This window comes from Myiozetetes cayanensis, unplaced genomic scaffold, assembly GCF_022539395.1.
Source record: "Myiozetetes cayanensis isolate MyiCay16 unplaced genomic scaffold, myiCay2020 scf21, whole genome shotgun sequence".
In the NCBI taxonomy this organism is placed as follows: Eukaryota; Metazoa; Chordata; class Aves; order Passeriformes; family Tyrannidae; genus Myiozetetes; species Myiozetetes cayanensis.
Window position 1 is genome coordinate 8,621,842 of NW_026087423.1, and position 26,102 is coordinate 8,647,943.

The 26,102-nt window shown below is 49.0% G+C and overlaps 1 protein-coding gene across 1 annotated transcript in view; it reads left to right on the top strand.

Annotated features, from left to right (window-relative positions):
• KDM2B (lysine demethylase 2B) overlaps positions 1-25,099 on the top strand; it is a 108,810-nt gene extending 83,711 nt beyond the window's left edge. The window contains 9 exon segments of the mRNA XM_050318176.1: positions 7,913-8,137; positions 11,602-11,745; positions 16,367-16,453; positions 17,053-17,313; positions 19,662-20,335; positions 21,773-21,936; positions 22,359-22,520; positions 23,194-23,412; positions 23,839-25,099. Coding sequence (XP_050174133.1) covers positions 7,913-8,137; positions 11,602-11,745; positions 16,367-16,453; positions 17,053-17,313; positions 19,662-20,335; positions 21,773-21,936; positions 22,359-22,520; positions 23,194-23,412; positions 23,839-24,020 — 2,118 coding nt within the window. The 3' untranslated portion in view covers positions 24,021-25,099.
• The last annotated feature ends 1,003 nt before the right edge of the window (positions 25,100-26,102 follow it).

Sequence of the window (26,102 nt, forward strand, 5' to 3'; positions counted from 1 at the left end):
TGAAAAATAATCCAGAACATATGTTCTAGATTGCGTATTTTACTCTCTAAGAACTGCCTAAGCAATTAAAAATGCACCAGGAATAGTATTAAACATGTGTACGCAATTTGAACGTAAACTTGATCGTTTTGTTTGTAACTCAAGGTGTTTTGCTCTTTAAAATAGCCCAATATTTTGTTTTAAGACACAAGTTTCTAGTAGGTCGGGTGTTGAGTCTCTCCTTCCAAACCCATCTTGTTTCTAATAACTTTACCTTGTTTGGCTTCAGAATTGCACATAAAAAACAGGGCCGAAAGAGAGTTTGGGGGATGGTGGTTGTGGTGTGCTTTGAGTGCTTCCCCCGGGATGGCAGATCTGGTGTGGAAACCTTGGGAGAGGCATTAATGTACTGCACTGGCCTGGTGTGGTGTCAGTCCAAGAACCTTAGCTGAGGTTTGGATGAGTAACTTTATTAAGCCTTTACTTAGTTCTGGGGATTGTGTGAATGTTCAGGCCTGTTCTGCTGCTCAGTTCACTGCTCTGTGCCCAGACCAGGTCGTTAAAATGTCCCAGCCCCCTTCCTTTTCTTAAATTTTGTCCCATGCCAGGCCTTTTCCATTTGGATCTGTGTCTTGGTGCAATCACTGCAAACTTTTAAAAAAGAGCTAATGGTTGGGCGAGCAGATTGGTCTCAGCTGTATTGTACCAGCTGTGAAATTGCTACTTGGTGGTGCTGGTTCTTGCTGGATGAATCTGGAAAGTTGGTTATGTTCTGGGATTCTTCAACTCTTCTAAAACCTGAGGCTTTCGTAGCGTTTTTTATATCTTAAAAGTTTAAAACAAAAATCAGTGCAAGAAAGGGGAAATCTCTCAGAGTTTCTCAGGAGTCTTGGTCTGATCCGAAACTATAACACTGTGACCTATGTACCAAAGACCTGTGGAATGTTTTCCTTTTTGTTCAGAACTGTTCCAGTGGTAAAACACCGCTTGTAGCTCCAGCTGTATTTTCATGTAAGTCTACTTTAATGTCTAGTTACTCTGTTTTTCTACACAGGACGTGTCAAATCCGTATTATGTCACTTTTTCTACTGCGACAGTCCTTGGTGTGTAACAGGTGAAAGCCTTCAGCTCTACAGGTGTAGTTGAACAGCACAGCTTCAGCGCTTGGGGAGAAGCTGCAGGTTTTGTCACTCAGCCTTTCTCCCGACTTTCATTCCTCTTTCTCTCGTTCGTGCCCGAACTAAGAAGGCAAAAGAACTGTTGTTTTTCCCAGCACAGAGCCGACAGGATTTACTGCACTTGTGGTAGTCGCAGGCAGCACTGGGGGCTTGGAAGCATGTGGATGCCAGGGCACGTGTCCTGCCTGGTGCTGGCCCTGCCCCAGCCCACCAAGTTGCTTGTGGTAGGAAGAAATTCTGACTGTGGCATTTGAGTGTGTGTAAACAGAGCAAACTGCTCCTGGCTGGGGCAGGGGGATGTGTAAGAAAAGCTGTGTTTTCCACAGCGTGCCCCAAGTCTGTCTAACTTACTGGTGTCTTTAAGAGCTTCTACTTTGGATGCAGCTTATCTCCAAAAGCATGTTTTTGCCAATATATCTTATTTCACCCTCCAGGCCTAACTTCTGCCTCCTCACCACCAGAGGAAAATAAACGGGGGCACTGGTGTTGGCACTGATGTGCCAGTTTATCACTCTCTAAACAACATAGCTGTGTTGGCAGAAAAGCTGCTGGAATGTCACTTATGTCCAGATGAACTTGGGGAGTATAAACTTTTATTTTGTGGGAAATTAGCTGTAGTGTCGATTCGGTAGTGGAGCTCTGTGGTCACCTGGCAGGGGTCGTTAGGAGCCACATTGCTTTTTGTAGAAGAGGACGAGGAACTTCGTAGGTATGAACTGAAGGAGATGGTGGCAGTGAACATCTGGAGAGGATTAATCCTTATTGGGGATGGCTGGGCTTGGAAAAGTTCCAGCACCTTCCCTTTCCCTCTGATGCCGCCTGCTTAATGAGGGACCTTGGACTTGTCTTGTGGGACATATTCTGATGGAGGGTGATGTCCCTGTAAATAGTCACTGCTGGAGGAAAACAGCTCTCCTGGAGTTTGTGTGTGCAGACATTTGGGCAGATAGGCTTTAGTCAGACATAATAGATCCATGATGTTGGCATGTGCTCTTCAATTAATACAACTTTTAAGGATGTTATTGGCATCAGTGTGGTTTTTTTTTTTTTCCCTGTCTCAATTGAGCTTCTTCCTCATCCCCACTGAATTCCTGCAGTTACGTCATCCTGTCCTTCCTTCTTTCTCATAAGTTCTTCCTTTGACAAGGGTTTCTGTTAATTGCTAAGGAGCTGTAAGGGTTTGGAAGCTGTTTAGTAGCAGTGCCAAAGATCTGTTGACTTGGTTGTGATTATCAATTCACAGGCTACCCGGGAAGTGGTATCCCTGGAGGTGTTCAAAAAACATCTGGTATGGCACTTGGGGACATGGCTTAGGGATGAACATGGCAGTGCTGAGTTAACAGTTGGACTGGATTATCTTGGAGGTCTTTTCCAACATTAATGGTTCCATACAGTGCCTGGCAGGGGGTAACAGGCCATCCCTGCCAGGCAGCCAAGGCCAGTCCCCATGTTTTGGAGTTAATGTAGAGTTAATCATGGGGTGTTTTGGACACCTGATAAAATGACTTTGGTGTCTCTCAGTCCAGTGTGTCGGTGTGTGTCCTTGGTCAGCACCAGTGCAGGTAATTGTCAATTTGATTGGGTTTCTTATCAGGAAGGCCAAAGTTACGTGCCTGGGAGTCTGGGAGAGAGGCACAGCAATGGGACAGCAGAGGACAGTGCTGTCACTGCCTTGGGCAGCAAACAGGGAGTCTTGACCTCCAGAACTTCCACCTGTTAGAATGGAAAAATGTCCCTCTGATGCAGTGGGAAGATACTAGGAAATAACTGACCAGAAGCCTTTGCTCCAGTGCCCAGTGTCACCCCGTGACCCACCATGTCTAGGGTAGTGTTTTAGTTATGAATTGTGGGTTGATGTGTGTGGCTTGTTTTGTTTTTTTTGGTTTTTTTTGATGGGGGTTTTTCTATTTTATTCTCCCTAGGGTTTATTTATCAGATCTTATAAAGATCTGGTAATTAAATTTGGCTACTCTAATTCTGTTAAAACAATTGCATTGGGATGCTGGGCCGTATAAAGCTCTAAAGTGTGGGACTGGTACCCGGCAAGTCCTGGATCCTCTCACCTTTAGGTGCTCATGTGGTTGTGTAGACACGGTCAAACTACAGTAAATGAGAATAATCAGAATTTGTCCACATGATACAGAAGGAAATCACCAGCCTTGCAAGTGAAAGGGGTATATTTGTGTGGCACAGCACCTCGAGGCAGTGAACACCACGCACGTAAGATGTCTTGTCTCGGGGAGGTTTACGCAGTGGTTACTGCGGGAGCTGTTCAGATTGTACTTGGTTAAAGTGAAGTGCTTCAGGGTCTCACTGAGCTGGCCACGTGAGCAGCTCTTCAGAAGGGCCCTGTGCGTGTCCCTGTGTTTTTCTCAGAGATAGAGTCTGAAGGAATGGTTTGGTGCTGCTGGCAGCAGTTTAAGCAGGTCATGGAAACTGAGTGGTGGAATAAGACCCGTGCTCAGGTAAAGGCCACTCGCAGAAGAGCTTGTTTCTAAGCTGAAGACTTTGTCAGCCTTGCTTTGAGGGCCAGGACCTCCTTCCTCCTGGACTTGGTTTCAAGGTCAGCTGATTTTCCTCTCCAGGGCAGGAGAGTTTTGTATGTGAAGTTGCCTGGTGACATGTCCAACAAAGGCCAGTTGTTGGGACAGCAGCTGGGGGGCATCAGCACCTACTTAATGATGCTTTTAACAGCTGATATCTCTTGGAGCGTGATCTTCAAAACTTGATGTTCTTGGTATTTTTGTTTGGCCAGGTCTTTTGAGTTGTTCTTTGTAAGTGTGAATGTTAGAAATCTGTTGCTGTAAACATCAGGGTTGTGTTTCTGTTGCAGTAAGGGTTATGCTCAGAGTAGAGGCCCTTTCTTAGTGCCTCTGGTCCTTCTGACCCGGGTGTGATGGTCGGTGGGTTTTCAGTGACAGCCAAGCAGCCTGTGATGCGTGGTAAAAGTGTGCTGAGGTACCTGTAAGCAGGCAGTGGAAACTTCCCAGCAGCCAACTGTTTACCCACAGCCAAGATAAACTAATGTTTTGAGCAGTGACTTCCAGGTAGCATTTCCTAGGGGTTGATTTAGAGTTGGAAGTGTTGTACCTGGACTTATTCCCAGGTCTGCACAACCCCGTTGAAAGACTGGAGTTGCTGATGACCACCCCACTCAGTCCGCCTGGAGCATACTGAATTTGGTGGGGTCTGTAGGAGCTCAGCACTTCAGAAAATAAGTGTAAATGAGTTTGCTACTTTGTCTCCTTTCCTGTGTCAGGAGTTGGGTGTGTTTAAGTACTGTGGTGTGGGAGGATGACCCCAAGTTCATGATTTGTAAATGGCTTTGTAGTTCATGGTGTATTACATTTGATGGCCCAAGTTTACTCCCACTTACCCAAATGCTGTGTCTGCTTCAGGGACAGGAGCAAGCTACCTTTGTGTGTCACAGCAGTAATCTAGGGAGGACAAGAGAAAGAACCCCCCAGCAGGGTGTCCTGTTCAGGTGTCTAGAAGGCAGAGCAAGTCCACCAGCTTTCTAGGTTTCAGTGTAATAGAGATAGGGATTTAGGATATTAATCCTAATATGTTTCAGCAGCTGCCTGCACAGCCTTTGGGAGCTTGGCAGAGCGGCTGTCATCACTTCAGCATGCTCCTGCCTCTCTTTTGAAGACTTACCGTGGCCATAGTTTTGTGGAGGTGCTGGAGAATGTAGGGGATGGCTGGTGATGGTGTTTCAGGCAGGCCCCATCTCAGCTTCCTGGCTTCTAATACTAGGTTTAAGAAAAAAAAAACCCTCTTCAAGTTTGGTACAGTCTTTTTCTTGGCAGTTCTTAGAAGTGGCTGCTTGGGGCTAGAGAACCAGCAGGCACAGGCTGTGCTTCAGAGTGTCACCTCCTTGGGAAAGGACATGGTGGGATCTGCCACACAGGAGGAGACTCTGTTGGCCTAGAACCCAGGTTAGGGCTTGCTGAGCCTGAGGCCGTGGAGCTGCTGTTTGCTGGTCACCATGGTCAACCCCGGGTGAGGAGTCCTGCCATCCCCTACCACTTGCTCTTCATTTGCAAGACAAACTCTTGGAGTTGTGCTGGGAGGGTGGCAAGTTGCAGTACAGAGATGAGGACGTGAGCTGGGAAGGAAATCTACCTCAACTCTTCTACCCGGGGCTGGTACACTGTAACACTGCAGTCTGAGCTGGAAACCCTGCAGCATCTCCTCACTAGCATCGACCTGGAATTTATCTGGCTGTCTGCCACGTGCTAAATAAACCCCAAGCCATGTTGGAGGCTCCTTCTACCCCCTTGAATCCCAGCCCCTTTCTGGGATAGCAACCCACAGACCAGATTTTCTTCTGTGGAGGTTTTTAAGCGCCCACTTTGGAGCCCCTTGAAACTGGATACTAGTGGGAATTCCTGCAAGGCCTCTCTAGCCTTGCTGGCTTCGACATCCTGGAGTGAAAACGTGGCTTGGATTGAGGATTGGTAGGTTGGTAAATTAGTACAATTGCTTGAACATGCTAACGAGCAGTGAAGGAGGTCTGGGTAGTTAAGAAGTGTTGGATACAGTGAGATCCAGGCCTGCACCTCTGCCCCTTGCTGGTGATCTGTAAGGAAATCTGTGGTGTGTGCTGTGGTCTGGCTTCAGATTTGTTCTTGTACCTTCACTTTCCTGCTTCCATGGGGTTTTTTAGGATTCTCAGATTCTGCGTTCAAGCAATGCCTTTTTACCTCTTGCATCTTTGTAGTGTCCTGGCACTTAGACTGCTGTCCTCAGGATTAGGACTTGGCTCGTTTTACCGTGACAGAAGCAGGAGTTGTGTTTCAGCTGGAAAAGTACCGAGTTTGATTTTTCCTTGAAAGCAATTGCATTTAAAAACGCCATTCTGACGGTGTCAGAGCTGTTGTTTGCCTCCCTAAACTTAATCATATCCCATCCCAGCGGGAAGGAGTCAGGTGCTCATACTATCTTCCATGTGCTGATGGCCGAGGGGAACTTGCCCAAGTTGTTGTACATGTTTTGGTTTAACTTGTTCCCGCTGATATCCAGCCCTTGGTTCGTGGCGTCCCTTCCTAGTGGAAGGAGACTAATAAAGAGAACGGAGGAGTGATTCATGCCGAGGAAGAAAATTATCTCTTATCTAGGTTGCCTCTAAGCCAGCCCTGGCAGAGACGACTTTATCCTTGAGAGGCTGGCAAGTTGGTCTAGGAGGTAAATATTTATTCTTTAGAGTGTCTGACATTGATCTGAAATCCAGGCGGCCAGTGTGGTTGGGGATGGGAAGGAAGCTGTGCTGTCTGTGTTCACACAGCACAGGGAGGCTCAACCTGCACACAGAGCAAAATCTGCTCCCCAGAAGTGGAATTAAAAACTTGCCGAAATCTGTGTAACCTCATGGACTTCATTTTCTCCCACCTACAGCAGGTCTGTAGGAGGGAAAGCTTAAGGGGTCTAACTCCTGGCTCCTTTGTGCTCCCATCACTGAGATTCCTGGGATGGAGGCTGTTAAAATATCAGCACTCTTCTGCAGCTTAGGGAGAGTCACTGGAGCTTTGCTAAGTCAGCTGGGAGGAAGATCAAATACTCAGCAGTGTGGCTTTTCTGCAGGGTTGTGTAGCAGGACACTTAGGGAGGCTTTTGTGGAACCAAGTGGAAATATTTCCACACCTCTTCTTTTAAAATCTGTGGTGGAATTTCTTCATGGCTTCCTACAGCCAACCTGCCCCTGCCTTGGTGACGGCCCAGAATTCAGCTGGAACAGAAAGTGAAACTGGCTGGTCTGCTGGTCATATGCTGAGATGTGCAGAAAGTGGAAAAGTTTGTATAAATGGTAAACCAGATGAACTCTGCAGTCCTGTTATTATCATCTTTATGGAGAAAGCTGTCAGTGGTCAGAATGAGCCAAGCCAATTCTTGCATAATTAGCCCCATACAATTACATGGTATTTAGTGAAGTTTGGCTTGAGCTGCAAGTTCTTGTGAATAACAGGGAGTTTCTGATGAGAACATGAAATCTGAATGTCCAGAGTGAACATGTTGCAGTTAACCTAATCATTTCAAATCTTTTCATGCTCCTTTAGCTTCTCTCTTAAAGGTCATTGAAATCTAGACCTGGGATGCCCTTTTTAGCCTTTGCACAGCATCAGTTGGTGTTCTATTTTTGAGCACTTGCTGGTGCTGGATGTGAGGGGAGCTACTTTGGAAGGGTTTTGTAGCATTTGTGGTTTATTTCGTCCTTAATCACTTGGCAGTCGTTGGGGGTGTCCTGGTTTTTTAGGGAGATCGATGGGGCTTGAGCCATTGCTGGGTGTTTCACTGCTGTAACCTCAAAATCACTTTGGATTCTTCCACTTCCAATGGAGGAAAGCAGACCTGCTGACTTAACCTGAGCACAAATCTGAGACCTCAGTGTTGGCACAGATAATCTCTTGACATAAGCCAAGCACATTGTTTGGGACTTGGTCCTGCACTGAGCTGTGTGTAAGTGGATTCTCCCTGCCCTCCTCCTGGAGTGGGCTTGCTCTGGGTCTGGGATCTCTCATTTATGTCCTGATTTCTTTGTCTTTTCACAGTTCATCTCTTAGTGGGAAGTTAACAGCACTCCTTGAGCTCTAAGAGCGCTGGAGTGACTGCCGGCTGTTGATGACCCGTGTGCGTTAATTCCGATACACCTGTGGGTTCTCTGCCCGCGGTGCCCACAGCTCCTGCCCGGGAAGGTTCTGTGGTTCAGCTGGGGAGCGGGACGTGCCACTGACCTTGTGTGTGTCTGGCTCTTGCAGAACAGGGCAGTCGGGCGGCCCAAGGGGAAGCTGGGCCCGGCCTCTGCGGTGAAGCTCGCGGCCAACCGGACGACTGCGGGCGCCCGGCGGAGGAGGACGCGATGCCGCAAGTGCGAGGCCTGTCTGCGGACGGAGTGCGGCGAGTGCCACTTCTGCAAGGACATGAAGAAGTTCGGGGGCCCCGGCAGGATGAAGCAGTCCTGCATCATGAGGCAGTGCATCGCGGTGAGTGCCTGGGCCTGCTCCTCACTGAGCTGACACCTCTGCTCCACAGAGTCCTGAAGGGCATCAGGCGATGTGTAATCCCTGCCCTCTCGGCTCAGATCCCTTCTTCCCAGCCCTTCTCATCTCCCCCAAATCCGAAACCACAATGCTACTAAAAACTTTATAGCACAGCTTTCCTTCTCTGCAGCAGAGAAGTGGAGATGATCAGTACATCAGGAATTGTCCCTCAGATCACACTGGAACACTGGGGCTGGGGGAGAAGGGGCAGAGTGGGAAGTTCTGATTCAAATGGAGAAGAAGCATATTTGGATCTCAGAATTTCCTGGGGAAAACTTCCTTACAGCCATTTTTACCATCTTAACTACATAACCAGATTAAGATGTGGAGAAATCTTTGACCGGCATCCTCCAAGATGTTGGTGTTGGTGACCCCAGCCCCAGGCTACCTGAGATCTGAATTTCAGTTTGGTTGCTGTTACCCAGGCATAGAGCAGGGGGTTTGATCCAAATGAGACATCAATCCAGGGTCTTGTCTTCCTCAGGGACTGGAAATGGCTGTCAGGGAAAGAGCATCAGAACAGGGCAAGCAGGGAGTCTGTTTCCTGGGCTCCTGTGATACATTACTTAGAAGCTTCTTGAGTCACAGGTGATAGCTTTCTATTTAACAAATATTGACAGATTAATCTTCCATTAAGTTGTTCAAGCGGCTTTTGAATCCGTTGCTGCCGTGCTGACTGTTGTGGAGCTTCTCCTCCAGTCTCATGTCTGCAGTGCCTCCGTTCAAGGCTAAAAAACAGCTCTAGCTTTTATCTTAATTCTTTGGAAGGTCTTGTTAGTGCTGTTGTTTAGGGTTTCAGGTTCCTTTTGTTGTTGTTTTTCTCAAGGAAGGAATGTTGTTTATTCATAACTGAAATATCACCCTATCTCTACTGATTTCTCTTGTTCCAGTTCCTTCCACTTAGTATTTGGGTTTTTTTCCTTTAATTCTGAGGAGATGATTGAAGTGGAGGCTTTAAATGACTTTGCCTGACACTGATAAGAAACTGATAAGTGCTGAAGGTTTCCAGTAGTCGCTTCTGGTGGCTCACTCCATGTCCTGTTCTAAGCCCTGCACTGTTCCTGACATAGAGGATTGGGTTCAGCACTGCTGGATCATTCAGTAAAGTACACAGAATATCCACCTTTCCTCAGAGTGCTTTTGCAGCTCCAGTGTCTTTTCTTTGAACACTTGATTTCCTGGAGTGTGGCGTGAATTGAACAGCATGGATGAAGAATTTATTATTCTCCAGGGGCAAGAAGTAGTGAAATCATGCTGCCTTTTTAGTGGAAGGATTAAATTAGGGCTGCAGTGAGCTTTCTCATCCTCACTGATGAAGGAAACTTTCATACTAAGCTGTTCCACTCTTGATAGCACAGGCTGAGCCTTTTGGACATAATCTGGGTTCTCTTCTAGCTGAGTGTAGTCACCCTCTTTCTTCCAATGAAGGTTTATTTTTCTTCTTGGTGCCTGGAGTTTTATTTCCAGAAGCTGTGGTTAGAGCACAGGGCTTGCTAGCCAGGAGACTCTTGATTATTTGTCCTGCCCTCACATGCATTGAAAATAACATCTCTGCCCTTTTTAGCAAATATCAGGGGGATTATTAAAAACTCTCTTAGAGCAGCAGAGGCCCAGAAAATTAGCAAGTTGAACTGTTGTAACTTTTAAGGAGCTTTACATTTCTACAAACAATCCTGTTGTCTTTGCTCTTGTTCTCTAACAGTTCACTGGCAATAAATGTATTGTGGTACCCATCAAACAGCTTCCAGCCAAAAAAAAAAGCCTGCTGAAAAGATGGTGGAAGCAAGGCTCTGTGGAAGTAATGATCCCTACAGTTCTGGGATTGTGTTTTCCTCTGGTTAATAACGTTGACAATATTAACTAGACACAGGCTTTCATTAAACTCAGAAGCCTTAAGAGAGCTGACTGTACTGCTGTTCAGAGAGCAGGAACCTCCTCTGCATCCCCAGTTCAGTCAGGAAGGGAAGCAGGAGTGCCTGGGACACACTTTGCTGCATGGAATGGGTCTGAAGGGAATGTGGGGCTCTGGGAGGATGAGCTGTTACAGCACAGCTGCTGTTCCAGCCCTTCAGTGGGGCACAGAGGAGGTTCCCTGGACACACTTGCTCCCAGCAAGAAAAACTGTCCTGCTCCTGGGATGTTTGCTCTTGGGTGTGGATGTAAATACTTGTGTGGGAGATCAGACAAAACAAGTGGACAGAGCCCTGGACAGCTTGGCTTTTCTCTGGTTTAGCTGCTGGTGATGCTGGGGATTCCTATTTTGTGCTTGGAGGAAGGGTGGGAATTGAATAGTATTTGCAAAATGCTTTTAAAGTGGAGCGTGGGTAAGTCCTGGCACGAGAAGGCAGGGAAGTGTTCCAGAGCTAATGGATCAGGTGCTGGGGTGTGGGGCAGAGCGCTGTGCCCTGTAATGCCTTTCTGCAGCTGGGCTTCTCCCGAGCTGAAACGTGCTGAAGGATGCTCTGCTGCTGCCAGAATTTGGGTTGGTGTGCAGGTATCCACTTAGAGACTTTATCCACTCCATCTACAAGAGATCTTGCCATGAAAAGCCGCATCTCTGCCTCTGGCTGTGTAATGGTTAAGGACTTGCAGCCTAATCGATTGCACTTCCCATTATGGCCAGTTTAGGATCTTCCTTTTCCTTTTTGTAATGAGGTTTATACCTTATTGCTGCAAACCAGAAGTTTGTTAATCATTACCAGAAAGATGGCTTCTTAATTAGAGTGACATTCAGTGCTTTGACACGGGTGGCAGATCTGTGAGATGCTGCAGTTCCCTTTCTGCCTCAGCAGAAGAGAAGAAGAAAAATCAGTGTGATCCCACTTGTGACACTTGCAGGAGAGAATCCTCTTCCTAAGTGTGCAGAGGTTTTTGCAGTGCTCTGGTTGGGAGCAGGGCCCTGGATAATGGACTGTCAGTCAGGAAGGGGTCTGCTCTTGGTTCTGCTGTGGGCTTGCTGTGAGACCTGGATCAGGTCCCATAACATCTGTCTGCCCTGCCTGTAAAAGAGGGGAGCTGCCAAAGCGCTGCTCGGATTGCGGAGCTAATGGATGTGGATAGTGATGTTCTGGGTTGCTTCTTTCCCCTCCCTTTGTACACTGGTGAAGTGACTTGCATGCCAATGCCTGTGTCAGCTCACAGATTCAAGGAACCCACCAAAAATGCGTTTTCATCCATCCCTGCAATGCTCCATGAATCTGTGTTGCTACAGGGAGGGCACTTTGAAACGTTCCCTGTGGTGCTTGGTCTGGGTACCCAGCCCCAATTTGTCACCAGTTTTTCCTGCCTTCATGAGAGTTTGCACAATTAATCCCTATTTATCTCCTCTTTGAAATGAGGATACTGTAAATGCACATTGAGTTCTTTTGTTTCCATGTCCTGATCAATTCTTTCTGCTACGTAAACAGCCGGTGTTGCCTCATACTGCTGTGTGTCTGGTGTGTGGAGAAGCTGGGAAGGAGGACACGGTGGAAGAGGAGGAGAGCAAGTTTAATCTCATGCTAATGGAATGCTCCATTTGTAATGAAATCATACACCCAGGATGCCTTAAGGTGAGTACAAGGATGTGATACATGTTGGAAACAAAAGCTGAATCAGTTATCACCTTCATGTGAATGTAGCGCACAGAAAATGAGAAGGTTTTAGGTTTTTGGCTTTGGACACCTAAGTGAGCAGAAGAGTCAGTGTGAGGAGCAGGGTGAGACCCAGCCCTGACTGGCAGGTGGGGTCCTTGAGGCAGCAGCGTTCCCTGTGAACAGAGACTGGCTTTGGATGGCCCTGAGAGGGAGGGTGTGCATGCAAAGGTCTTGTGGGTTTTGTTTTGGTTTTCTTTCTTTTTACCCCTTGTGTAAGGAAGTGAGTTGTTCCAGTCAGGATGGGGCGGACAGAGCAATCTGCCTGTCCTTCTGGATGAGGCAGCCCCAGCTCTGTGCCAGCAGCTCCTTCCCGTGTCCCACAGTACAGAGGAGCAGTTTGCTGCTCGTGGTGGCCCAGGCACAGATGTGCCTTTGGGTGGCAGCTGGCTCCAAAGATGTTATGAGCAAGTGTTGGAGTGTGAAGAGAGCAGCTCTGGAGAGCAGCCTGAGCGAGTGTCAGGCTGCAGGAGTGCTCACCCTTGGCTGACTCGAGCCCTGTGAGCAGCTGTATTCTTTGCTGCTAACAGAAGTGTCATTTTGGGCATAACTTCGTGCATTAGCATTTAGAAGCCGCCTTTCTCCAGAGCTGGTTTCTTTCAGCTGATCAGCCATTTCCTGTTGCTGATTTGTTTATGGTTAAAGTGATTTGCCAAAGCAAATGTGTTCTGACACACCATGCCCCAGAAAGCAGCTTTTGGGCCCTTCTGGGATCTCGGGGAGGAGAGGTATGTCTGTTCCTTCTGCAGGCCTGGGGTGAAGCTGTCCTGGTCTCTCCTTTCCCTGGCTCTGTACATGGTGTTGCACCAAGCTCTGTGCTGTCATTTATTAGAGCAGAACACGGGGAGCTGGCAAACCAGAGCTGTGCCTGTCTGCCTGATTCATGGAACTGGTGCTCACAGCTCCTGCCACAGATGGGCTCTGAAAGGGAGCTTTGCTTGCTTGGCTCTGACTAAAACAAGGCTTTGGGGGCTGCTGAAGGAGGGGAAGGAGCTGCTTGTTTTCAGAGGTATCTTAATTTTGACTGCTTTGCTGTTCCTGTCCTTGCTGGAAGTGCCCTGTGCTCCCCCATTTCAGGCTTTGCAGTGTCAGTGACACTTCAGGGCTGAGTCCAGAGGACACACTTGTTGTCTCGTGGCAGCTCAAGTGTTGTTTCCTCTCCTCATACTATGTTTGGGACAAGGTGTACAGGATGTGGGTCAGGTCTGTGAAATCAGGCAAGTGCTGTTTGTTCTCTTACACCTGCATGGTGTTCTGAGTGCTCTTTTGGTAACTAGGAACAGTGTTGCTTTGGGTGTTTCTGACAATTAAGCAGTGGGAGATTTACTATATGCCTGGTGTGTCTTGTATTTTGATTTCTCAGTGCTTCTGCTGAGCTGAAATTGTAGGTAACTGGGGCTCTTTGTTTGCTCAGGCAAAAGGGCACTGGTAGGACTTGAGAGTTGTCTTGGAAGGAGAGATGAGGCTGCTCAGGGGAACAGCAAAAGGAAAATGGAGTCTTTCCCTTGGATCCCTCCTTGCTCTTTATTCCCAGGTTCTATGATTTCCTGCAAGACAGAAATCTGTTGCCATGTTTACATGTTGCTCGAGCCCTGAGGATGGAGCGGATGGAGCCCATAAATAGCCTTTGATGCAGCCCCAGCCCCAGGGCAGCTGCTCTGGCTGCCCACAAGGGAAAGTCCCTTCCTGTCCCACTTGGGAAATAGCAGTACCATGTGAACTGTTGGTCATCTCCAGCTACATATCTTGCAAATGTACATGTCACTGAATATTTCACAGAATATTCCAAGTTGGAAGGGACCCACAAGGATCATCGAGTCCAACTCTTAAGTGAGTGGCCCACAAAGGGACCGAACCCATGATCTTGGTGTTATTGGCACCGTGTTCTAACCAGCTGAGCTGATCTCAGGGTCAGGGAGACTGGAATAAACTGGATCAGTGAAGAGAGGATGTCCTTTCCTGGCTTATTCCCACATGGAGTGAACTCCCTCCAGGATGCATCTCCAGAGCTTGTGGAGTGGTTTGGCACATACAGTGGGAGATTTGTTCTCCTGGGCAGGTTGTTCCTGGTTTGAAGTCCATCCTCCTCCAGCTTCCCGATTTGGCTGTCCATGTTTTGTGCTGGGTTTTCTCCATGAATCAGCAGTGTCAGAGGATGACTCTTTGAGGAGTTAAATTCAGGGGTAACTCAGGTACATCCGGGTAGCCAGGTTGTTCCATGTGCTGAGCCGTGTCCTGGGAAGTTTTGACATGCTTCTTTCCTTGAAAATACACCACCAACACAAATGCTTGTTTTGCTGAACGAGTTTCTTATGAAAATGAGCTGGGGGAGTGTTTCACAAGCACAGAACTGTTTCCAGGGGAGCTCCTAAGATTTTGGGCTGAACGTTGCCTTTCATTGTTATGGAGTGTTCGAGCTGAACCACAAGTGGTGAATTTTTAATTCCCACATTCCAAATTGCTGGTACTGGTTAGCACATGTGAGTGCAGCACCTGATGCTGTTTCCTTAAGGAGAAGGAGCCTGTTCTTTTCCATCTTAGGTGGATATAGTGACTATGGTGAAGGAGAATATTTAGGTGCCTTGTCAGAACAGCAGGAATACCAAGGCCTTTTCCAGCACAGCTTCAGCCCAGGTGTCTCACTGCCGGTTTCAGTCTTGGCACTGTCAGAATTCCTGGCTGTCCCTCAGCAGTGCCAGATCAGCATCCTGGGGTCTCCATATCCCTGACAAGAAGACCAGAGCAGTGAGGTCTCCACAGAGCAGTTCAGGCTCTGTGAGTTGCTGACCTGGTGCTGCAGGGGGTTTTCTGTGACGCCTCTCGCTGCGGCTCCGACACCCCCCTGCTGTTTGCAACAAACACTCGGAACTGGCTCCCACCCAGCCTGAAAGGCTTGGGACAGATTCAGTGGCAGGTTTGTGTGTGTCTAATTAGTTTGCTTACAGTTCCCCACATCTGTTCAGTTCCTTAAACTTCACAGGAGGGACAGAGCTGTAATGCTTTCCCTTCAGCAGCACTTGTTCTATATTCAGTGCGGGAAATAACTTGTTCCCAACTTGGGCTCGGGCCAGGCATTGTTCCCCTGAGGCAGAGATGTATACAACAACTCCTGGAGTATCTTACACCTACCATGGGAAAGAAGGTTCAAAGGCACACAGTTGTGATAAAACCAGTATTTAAATTCTGCCCACTTCATTTACTCATTTATTAACTCCGGGAGACTTGCTGAGAGACTGACATGTCATCGCTCTCACTGGATGGTGAAACTAGAATGACTGCTGTCTGGCTCAGAGACTTGAGGAAGCAGTTCCTGAATCCAAGGGCTTGCTCCTTCACAGCCAGTGCCTTTTCCCTGAGCTGGGAGGAGAGGAGGAAATGTTTCAGAAACATGAAAAATCTGCAGGTCCCTGCCTCTGCCTGTTCCTGTCTCCTGCTACTGCGCTGCTGCTGCCAGTGCCCAGCTGTTAGTCTGGACAGCAGCATGGTTTTGTTGTCTACAGTAGCAATAAATATTTTTCTCTTTTTTTTCACCCCAAAGTTTTTTTTCTGAATATGTAACTAAACCCTTAAATGGGAATGTGCCATCAGTGAGCGTGTGTTTGTGTGGAGGCTGCATCTTATGTCTTTTCTGAAACACCTGTCTCCTGTTTGGGAAGCAATCCAGGCTCCTGTGTGGAAATTCAGAAACCAGCAGCTTTCCAGCTGCGTGGGGCAGGACTCTGCTTTTATTGGAGTGTGACAACACTGAGCTTTCCTTCAGAAAGCAAAATGTCAGTCTCAGAGGTAGTGGAGTTGTCAGCCTCTCTCCCTTCCACTGGCTGAGGATCTGGGGGTGTGAGAAACCCTAAAAATGCCTCCATGTGTCCAGTCTTGTGAACAAACGCGCCTGTTGTCGAGCTGACTTGGCAGCCACCGTTCCCACTGGCACATGGGCTTAAGGGCTGCAGGCCTGGGACTGCTAGTTCTGATCCAGAAAGAAAAGTATTTTAAGGAACACTTGATTACAGTGCAGGGAGCTTTGCTGCTAAAAATGCCCAACGGGATTAATGTATGTGGGAACGTGTATGGGAGAAATCCTGCCTGTGGAAGGATCAGGCTGCGCCTCACCGGGAGGGGACGCGGGATTGGGATGTGCAAACACACGGTGTGGGAGGACGTGTGGAGATGCTGTGACTGCAGTGCTGGGGTCCGGGGGGTTGGTTTGGGCTGTTGGGGTGTTTTCTGGTGTTTTTCCAAGAGCGGAATGTGTTAATTGGGGTTGGCACTGACCTCCATAAAAAGCCCAGAGCTGAACCCTTGGTCAGGTACCCCTTTGGGCAGAGTGCCTTCCTCCCCAGCAGCAGGGGGGCTGTGCAGGACACAGGGCTGGTGCAGCACCTGCACTGCTCTGGGTGTCTGTGTCCAGCCCTTGGGAGGGAGGGCAGCAGCTGATCCAAGAAAACATGAGCTGTACAAAATGCCTCGGGATGGTCGTGATCCGCCTGCAGACTTGGGCAGCGTTTCCAGCACGACTGTGAATGGAGTTGTGTCTCTCCCACAGGTGAAGGAATCGGATGGTGTGGTTAACGATGAGCTGCCGAACTGCTGGGAGTGTCCAAAGTGCAACCACGCAGGGAAAACTGGAAAAGTGAGTTTAATGGGAATAAGTGGTGCCGGAATAAGATACAAAGTCTCAAACGTTCCCTCTGGCTTGTAGATACAATTTTGCCCAATACCAGCTTTTGGTTTTGTGCTTAACTCAGGTTTTGCGCTTAATTACATATAGTGGGGGGTTGGAACTAGGTGATCCTTAAGGTCCCCTCCAGCCCAAAGCATTCCAGGATTCTGTGATGATCCCATGATGATTCTGGTTTTGTATGCTTGTTCCATGTGGCAAAGCTTCTCCCAGAGCCCGGGGAATATTTAGGTTACTTCTGTGCACTGCTGCACGTTAATTTCGACAAGGAAAATTCTTTACAGCAGATTAAAAATTCAGAAGCAATTATGCAAAACCTGGAGTGTCTGTTGGAATTAGTGAAACTTTATTTCCTTGCAAACTGAGACAGACACTTGCAAGTGCGTAGTTAGAAAAATAACTGTAGGAAGGTTGAAACTTTTAACTCCCTGATAATCGTTCTGCGTGTTACAAAGAGGTCAACCCACCAGAGTGCTGGTGGCAGCTTGAGGGGCTGGGAGATGCATAAGGTATAAAGTTGGCTTGTGTTTTGTGTCTCTCTGGCGTACAAGCAAAAGCGCGGACCGGGATTCAAATACGCATCAAATCTCCCGGGCTCGCTGCTGAAGGAGCAGAAAATTAACAGAGACAACAAGGAAGTGACAGACGCTGCGAAACGGAAAGGGGACTGCGAGGAGACTCCCAGGCGGAAATCGGAGGAACATTCCAAAAAGACTCCAGTTGACTCAATCCTGAGGAGAAAGTCCGACGAGGTGCACCTGTGGAGGAAAAGGAAATTTGAGAAGTCCCAGGAACCCACCATGAGGAAGCGGGTAAGGCACAGCGCCCTTTCCGTGGGCTCGCACGGAGCGTGGGGCTGGCTGGGGCTTAGAGCTCATCCTGAAATCCCAGCTTTTTCCCAAAGGAACAGCGATGTTTTACCTTCCTTTGTGAAATCTGCTGGTCTGACAGGACAGTGGCTGGAGCAGTGACTCTTGGGTTGATGATCAGAGGTTGTTGTTTTATTCAGAATACTAGAAAACCCACTTTAACCGAGAAGTCTTTACAAGGTGCTCAGAGTAGGAACAAAGTGAAAATGAATTTTTCATGGAAGCCTTTCTCGTCTCTCTCCACGTGGTGGCGCCTGGCAGCTGTTTTGGGGCTGATTCGGGAATGTGCCGCACCAGGAACTTTGGAAGTGACACCTTCTGGTGCCTGCAGGGAGCAGGGGCCACTCCCAGCAGCCCTGTGAAGCTCGTCCCTGGATGTGACAGTCCGGGCTCTTGGGCCAGGCGGGGACACTCTGAATGTCATATGGATTCCAAAATGTGGTACCTGGGATGTGCAGAAATGCTGTTTGCAGAGGCTCAGGTTCATCTCGTGGCTGGTGGCTGTACAGTCAGAATCAGGCTGGATTTGTGTTGCATGTGGAGCCCACCAGGAGTGGGAGTCACAGTCCTGCAAAGCCAGACAGTGGGAATGCTGCAGGATGGCAAGTGCAGGGATTGGGGCAGCTTTGGTGGAGTGAGAGAGCAAAATTCACAGTACCAGTTCATGCATTACTGCCTGCTGGCCATGCTTTCCTTTTCCCATCCCTTTGGACTCCCAAACCTTCTCAGGCAGCACAACAGATGTTTGTGTTGGGGATTTTACTTTTCTTTCTTCCAACAGCTAAAATGACAAACTCTTTGGGTAGAAGGTACTTTGCCTTTTTAATAGATGGATTCTCAATCCCTTTTAGTCCCTTCTCACATGAGCTCAGCGGTGAGCCAGTCATGTCCTTGTGTCACTGCAGGCACTCTGTTATCCCATTTTCATATTGAAATCACAGAATCTCTTTCACATAAACCTTTAAGTCCAGGGTAATTTAGCTGCGTGTCTTGTTTTATATTTTCTCTTCTGGTGTCCCATGTTAAAATACAGCAGCCAGTTGTGTTTTGATGACCCAGGGAATAAAATTCTGTTTCTGTACTGATGTTTGGCCCTTCCTGTGTGGTTGAATACTGCCCCTGGCACACAGGCACTGCTCCCCTCTCACAGCCTGGCAGGATCAGAACCCCAGTGCCTTTAAGCAGAGTGCTCACCAGCACCCTGTGTGAGGGCTCCTGCAAACTGCCACTGGGCTGATGTTGTAATGTTTTTATTCTAACCTGTCATTAACTTACTGTGACCTCTGCCTTTATCATATGTTAATTTAAAGGCAGGGTGATCAACTTTCTCTGCTGGCTGAAGCACAGGAGGGAGCACAGCCACTGACCTGATCCAATTAATTTATTGGGAAGGTGAAAACAGGAGCCTTCTGACACAACAAATGTGTTCACAGCACTTCCCCTCTTCTTGCCAGCCCAGATCTCTTATTAGAGCTGCTTCATTTTTAACAGCTCGTGGCTTCTTTCTTGCTTGGAGGGATCAGATTAGACTTGAAGCCTTCCCAGGTCTGGGCTCCTGTGTGTTAAACACTGCCTGGTGTGCATGGAAGGGAGATGGGATTCATGGGAGCACGTGCAGAGCAGTTGGGTGTTGTGAGCAGGGTCTGGGGCAGGAGGAAGGTGCCAGCAGAGCCCTGTGGGGGCAGCCCAAGGTGCATCAGGACTGACAGTCACATTCCCTGTCCTGCAGGCATTGGAGGTGGGGGCACGTGAGGATGGGCAGATTTTGGTAAGGGTGTAAGGGAGCAGCTAAAGGTCCCTGAAGGAGGCTGTGCAGGCCCAGCCACACTGTGGGTCAGGAACTGCAATTCCACGGGTTTCAGAAATGGCCCTTTGGAGTGAGGGCACTGGGGCACAATTTGAATTGGGTGCCCAGGGAGTGTCTGCCAGGCCTGGGTGGTTCTGGCCTGCTGGGGACAAAGCTGCTGATCTTCAGTGTATCAATGGTCCACTGGGTAATGGGAGAGGCCCTGGAATCTGCAGGATTCTACAGGGTGAATGAATCCATTTATCACTCCTGGAGCCCAGCGAGCCAATAGCTGGACTGCTCATCCATGTTGGCACTTGAACTTGATCCCTCTGGCCAGTGGATGTTCCTGGTGCTGGGATGGGTGGGGCTGGCACTGGCAGGCGGCCCAGCCCCCCCGGGCAGGGCTCCCTGCACGGAGCATCCGCACGGGAGGGGAAGGGAAGGGAAGTGCTGCTGGGAACGTTCTCGCTCCAATAGTCAGCCCTTGTCTCTTCCCTTCCAGCGGCGATCGTGGAAGGCTCCAGATGACCGAACTGCCATGATCAAGCCCCTGCGGCGCCTCAAGCAGGAGCCCGAGGATGAGCTGCCCGAGGCGCCGCCCCGCTCCAAGGACAGCGACCAGTCGCGGTCCAGCTCGCCCACCGCGGGGCCCAGCACGGAGGGCGCCGAGCCCAGGGACAAGAAGAAGTTCAAGATGAGGAGGAAAAGGCGGCTTCCCAACAAGGAACTGAGCAAGGAGCTCAGCAAGGAGCTTAACCAGGAGATCCAAAAAACCGAGAACAGCCTTGCCAATGAGAACCACCAACCCATCAAATCTGAACCCGAGAGCGAGAACGAGGAGCCCAAGCGCGCGTTGAACAACAGCGAGAGACTCCACAGGTTCAGCAAAGGCCTGAACGGGACCCCCCGGGAGCTGAGGCACCAGCTCATCCCCAGCCTGCGCAGCACTCCCCGGGGGATCACCCGGCCCCCGCCCTCGCTCTCGCCCCCCAAATGCATCCAGATGGAGCGGCACGTCATCCGGCCTCCTCCCATCAGCCCCCCTCCGGACTCGCTCCCCCTGGATGATGGGGCAGCCCACGTGATGCAGAGGGAAGTCTGGATGGCTGTCTTTAGCTACCTCAGTCATAGAGACTTGTGCATCTGTATGAGAGTTTGCAAGACCTGGAACAGATGGTAAGGAGGGCGGGGAAGGAGCTGGGTCGTGTGTGTGGTGGGATGGGCAGGGCAGCGGGTGAGGGAGCCACTGCTGTCTCCTGGAGAGAGGTGTGCAGGCTGTCCCTGGAGCTCTGGTGAGCCCAAGGAGAAGGGGTGACAGCAGTGGCTGGAGAAGCAGCATGTCTCATGTCCCATGGTGCTTTCTCAGAGCAGTTCCCAGGATTTCTGATGGGAGCTGTGTCAGCCTCGGCATCAGCGTGCCGGGCTGCAGCACTCGGGAGCAGCCTGTCCTGCAGTCAGACACCACGGTGTTCCTGCTGCTGGAACAGCCAGTCTGGTGTCATTCTGCCCCAGGACTTGCTGATGGCCAACGTTTGTTCAGTTCAGCTATTAAATATCTGTTGAGATGGTGAGGATCCTGCCGTGTCCCCGGTGTGCTCCTCACGAGGGCCGTGCTCATTGTCTGCCTGTGGAGGGTACATGGAGAACAAACCTGTTCCCTGTGTTCTGAGCCAGCAGAGCGTGTCATGGAGGGATCCTTTGTTCATGGTGCTTACTCACAGCGTGTCCCCTGTGCTCGGGGTACCTGTGTGAGCCCTGGCTCGGTCGGTGGCTGCTCGGCAGCAGCAGCTTCAGTGCTCAGATGTTCAGGTTTCACTGAACCTGCAGTGAAGCCTCATGGCTGTTGTGACTCGTCCCAGGTTCCTGCACGTGCTCACATGGACAGACTGCAACAGGCTCCTTTCTGGCACAACAAAAACGTGTCCAGACCAAGTCGAGAGGTTGATAATTCAGTGCGAGGGGATGTTTGTGGAGCGTCTCCTCCATGGGCTTCTTGGTGTCACTGAAAACTGTAAATGCATTTTCCACTTAAATATGGTATCTGCTAATGGAAAAAAACCTGAGAAAATGCAGATTCCTGCACGCACGTCAGGACTTGATGTTGTTGCCCTTAGAGAACCATAAAGAGTGGAAAAAATGCATAAGCCACGTGGATAGAAATAACACAAACACACAGAACAGGAGAGGGGGGATCTGTTTTGCCAAATCCACTGGTTTTAAGCAAGGAAAGCCCAGGGGAAATCATGAGGGTATTATTTAAAACCAGGCTTCATAGTCAGAAGGTAAGGAAGAAGCAGTGACTTGTCTTCAAGCTAGGAAATGGATTTCAGTTAAGTGCTGGGATGACTTAAAATGGGATCTGAAGTTGTTGACACTTGTAATTCTCTGGAAATAATTCCATGCTTTATTGCAGGATGTATTTGATGGAGAAACTTGAAACTTATGTAACATTGTGTGGGGTTGTGTTTATCTTAACATCACTAGGCCTTATTTTTGCTATTTTCAGTTAAGTGCTGTCGTTTTTCCTACTGTTTAATGACACCTTTTAAAGCCCTGTGGAAATCCAAACAAGTGCCAAATAAAGTGCTGTTGGCTTTTTTTCTTTCTGGGTAGGTGCTGTGACAAAAGATTATGGACCAAAATAGATTTAAACCATTGTAAATCCATCACTCCACTTATGCTTAGTGGCATTATTAGGAGACAGCCTGTAACCCTTGATCTTAGCTGGACAAATATATCTAAAAAGCAGCTGAGTTGGCTTATCAACAGACTGCCAGGTAAGTGATGTGTTTTGATCACCAAATTTAGCAAACCTGTTAGTATGTAAACTGCAGCCTCTGGGGAAGGTCTGCAGGGATTGGGTGTTGTAGGAGAGGAGTAGATTCTCCTGGGTGGGGTGTAGATGTGTAAAAACAATGGGTTAAAATGGGCCCAAAATTATTTTTTGTGACTACTTGACGTGTTTGCTTAAAATAATTTGAGGCAGGTCTTGGCCAAGAGGTGGAAAGGGGGTGGTGATGGTCACCCACAGCTGGGGAGTTCCAGGTGGGGGAGAGATGGAGAGCTGGGTGGGATGAGGCTCACAGGGTCCCTGCTTGTCCTGGAGTGCTGGGAGTGTTGTGGAGCCTTCGTGTGGCAGCAGAGATGGCTGGGATGTCTCTGGGAAGGTCACACACTCCCTCCTCTTCTGTCTCTGCAGGTCTGCGGGACCTGCTGTTATCAGGGTGCTCATGGATAGCAGTGTCGGCACTTTGCAGCTCCAGCTGTCCTTTGCTGCGGACTCTGGACGTGCAGTGGGCAGAGGGACTGAAAGACGCACAAATGAGAGACCTCCTGTCGCCGCCCACGGACAACCGGCCAGGTAAGGGAGAGGAGAGTGTGGGAGCCCCATCCCAGCCCCTGGGGCGTGTCCTGCTGCTGCGTCCCCTCGGAGCAATCGGGCAGGAGCCCCCGGAGCCGGGGCTGGGGCTGTGCTGACCCACGGGGTGTTCGAGGCAGTGACTTGCAGCACCTCCTGGCCGGAGCCCCGGGGTGACAGGGATGTTCTCTGGCTGCTGAACCATCGTCTGAGCCACTGTGCTGGTTTTCTGTCTGACTTTCTTCTCTTCAGGCTGCAACGGGTGTACTTTAGAGAGTATGGAAACACTTTCTTCCAGTTCAGGGAAGGAGCAGTTCTGTGGGTCATGCCCCATTCGCCCGGATTTCAGCTCAGGTGAAATTTTGAGCAAATCAGATCTGCTTTCTGGCATGCACTGCACAGCCTACTGCTTATTCCCGACTTGTAATTCTGCTGGGCCCCTGCAGTTACTTCCATCCCTTTTGTTTTGAAGTCAGGGGGTGGCTTTGTCCACGTGCCTGTTCCAAAAATAGACAAGTGTTCCTGCTGATGTCCCCTCCAAAGCTCCAGACAGGCAGAAGGGTGTGAAGTTGACCTAGGGCAGCAGTGTCGTGTGTCACGGTGCATTTCATAGGCCTGCAGATGTCGGCAGCGCGGGTGGGACTCGGGGGACTGACCCGCTGCCTCCGCTCCCCAGGTCAGATCGACAACCGGAGCAAGCTACGGAACATCGTGGAGCTGCGCCTGGCGGGGCTGGATATCACCGACGCCTCTCTGCGGCTGATCATCAGGCACATGCCTCTGCTCTCCAAACTCAATCTCAGTTACTGTAACCACGTGACAGATCAGTCTATTAACCTGCTGACCGCGGTCGGAACCACCACGCGGGATTCGTTAACGGAAATTAATTTATCAGGTGAGGGACGCGCGGGGGGAGGGGAAGTGCCTGTGGTGTTGGGATTGGGTGAGGGGTTTGATCCAGCTTTTCCTGCCCCGGTGTAACTGCCCCACCCCGGGCAGCAGCTGGATGTGCTGCTGGTAGAAGTGGCCTCTGCCCGGGCTCCCCCCCAGCTGCCAGGGCAGTCGCCCCCTCTGTGGCAGCTGCGAGTGGCACCGTGCGTGTTTTGAGCCAGGGGATTGTCTCTGCTCTGCACATCTGGCTGCTTGGCTTTATCCCACGGTTACACAACAGCCGGGGGGATTGACATGGGCGATGGAGCAGCCTGGGATTCCGTGGGAGGGGCACAAAGGACTGACTGGTCAGGATGCGGGATAAGCCGTCCTCGTGTCTGAGAAGGAACCAAGCCGGGCTGTTAATTCCTGCCCTTTGTTCTCCCCCCAGACTGCAATAAGGTCACTGACCAGTGCCTGTCCTACTTCAAACGTTGTGGGAACATCTGCCAGATCGACCTGAGGTACTGCAAGCAAGTGACGAAGGAGGGCTGCGAGCAGTTCATAGCGGAAATGTCCGTAAGTGTCCAGTTCGGGCAAGTGGAAGAAAAACTTCTGCAAAAACTGAGTTAGTTAAAGGACTCGTGTAAATACTGGGGCGAGGGGGGGAAGGGACTAAGAACACGTAGGGATTTTATTTTCAATTGGGAACTTGGAATATCAGAAAATGCCGCGATTGGATTTTACAACTCTTGTCGAGGAGAGAACAACGTGAAACTACCCATGTTAAGAATTTCAACTTGTGCCACTAATTCAGTCCACCTGGGATGTCCTGCACTGGCTCTTATGCAAATTCATAAGGCGACTGTTACTGATGATAATTGTTCACACCCGGAAGAGGACTGAGCTCCAAGAAATACTGTTATTTAAAGTACCACAGCATGTGCTTGGTAGTGTAAATTTGATTTCTGCTTTTCATTTCTTAAAACAAGAAAAAAAAAAAAAGTTGGTGTCATTCAAGTGGACCACGCACTGCATTTCTGCCTTCTTAACACGTTTTGTTTTGTTACATCTTACATTATGCAGAACTATTTTTGTACAAAAATTGTTTAAAAATTATTTATGCAATGTTTGAATGCATTACCAGTGTTTCGGTTTTGATTGCCAATTTTTATCTTTACTTATGGTAGGCGAGAACTTAACCTATACTTCGTAGACAGTATCTATCTACAAACGTGCCCAGGTCAGGAAAAGTAGGTTCATACTTTCAACTTAAAGCATGTTTTAATGGAAGTTTATATCCTGCTTTGTATACTTCAGAAGTGACATAAGCATGTTGTGGAAATAAGGTGTAAATTATAGTTGAAGTAAAACACTTTTATCTGTATAGAAATCACCTTTTTCTCAAAATTTTAAAAAAAATTCCAATTTCAGCTTTTGCACATAGGAGGGTTTCACTCTGTAGCATGAGCTCTTGTACTCAATATAAAATTAATTTATACAGTGAGTCCAGCAGTAGAATAAATGGTCAAACGTAGTCTCTCTTTCTTTGAAGTGTGAGTTGAGTTCTCATTTAAGGTTTATAACATGGTTATTTCCTGATTGTAAAATTCTGCATTCATAAGTGCCATTGTTGTACGGTGTTGTTTTCGTAGACCTTCCTGATGCAGTTTTACCTTTGTTGAATTTGTATAAACAATTGTACAAAAAGAGGTGCTGGTTCTGCGCATTTCTATTGCCCTGTGGGGCTGGGGGAAGGTGAGTTGGGGCTGTCCAGGGAGGGGGGCAGTGGCTGCAGTGAGTGTGTGGTCTTTGTCCCATTTTCTAAGTGAGAATATTGCAAATCTTTTTTACTGAGGAAGCAGCAAAACATCCACTTCTGCATTCCCCCAGCAGGGATCTGCCCCGCGTGAGCTTGAGGAGCACTGACATCTCAAGCATTAAAGCCTGAGCAGAGTAATCACCACTTCCAGGGCTGCTTAAAAAAAAAAAGAGACAGAGGCTGGTGGAGCCCATCACCAATCTTTATTAAGCTTGAGTGGCTAATGAGCAGCATGGAAATAACACTGAGGGCATGTCTGTCTTCATTAGCCGCCCTGCTGGACAGACTCCAGGAATTAAGTACCATTAAAAAGTTACTTCTAAAAAATAAAGCCATTGAGAGGTTTGCTCCCTTCTGAAAAATACCCAGCAGAGCTCGGAGCTGTGTTTTAGGGTGAGGAGGAGCAACTTTCTCTCTTTCAGGGCAACTTAACTGTTCACAAAAAGGAGAGCCAGTGCCAGCACAGCAGAGGGACAATCCTCAGGTCCTGGACCTTTAGCAAAGCCCAGCCCTGACTCTGGTACTTTGCTGGCACGTGGCAAAGCAAAACAGAAACTGTACCTTTGTTAACAATCAACTCAAAGAGTAACTGTACTGGAGAGACAGGGTCCTTCTTCACCTCTTTTTTTTTAACAGAGAACTTAAACAATCTGTGTTAACCAAGCTCAGCCACAGGGATCCTCCCAGATCCCCAACAAGTGACCCTTGCCCCTCTCTTCCCCAGGTCATCACTCACAGGTATCCTGCAATTCCTGCTCCAAGAGGACCTACCTGTGCCTGTGCTGATGGCACAAAGCCCAGCTCAGCCCTGGGCCAAGGGCTGGCAGCGACGCAGGGGCCCCAGCAGCCCCTGGGAAGCTGGTTTTGGTGACTCAGCCTTGGGTGAAAGTCTC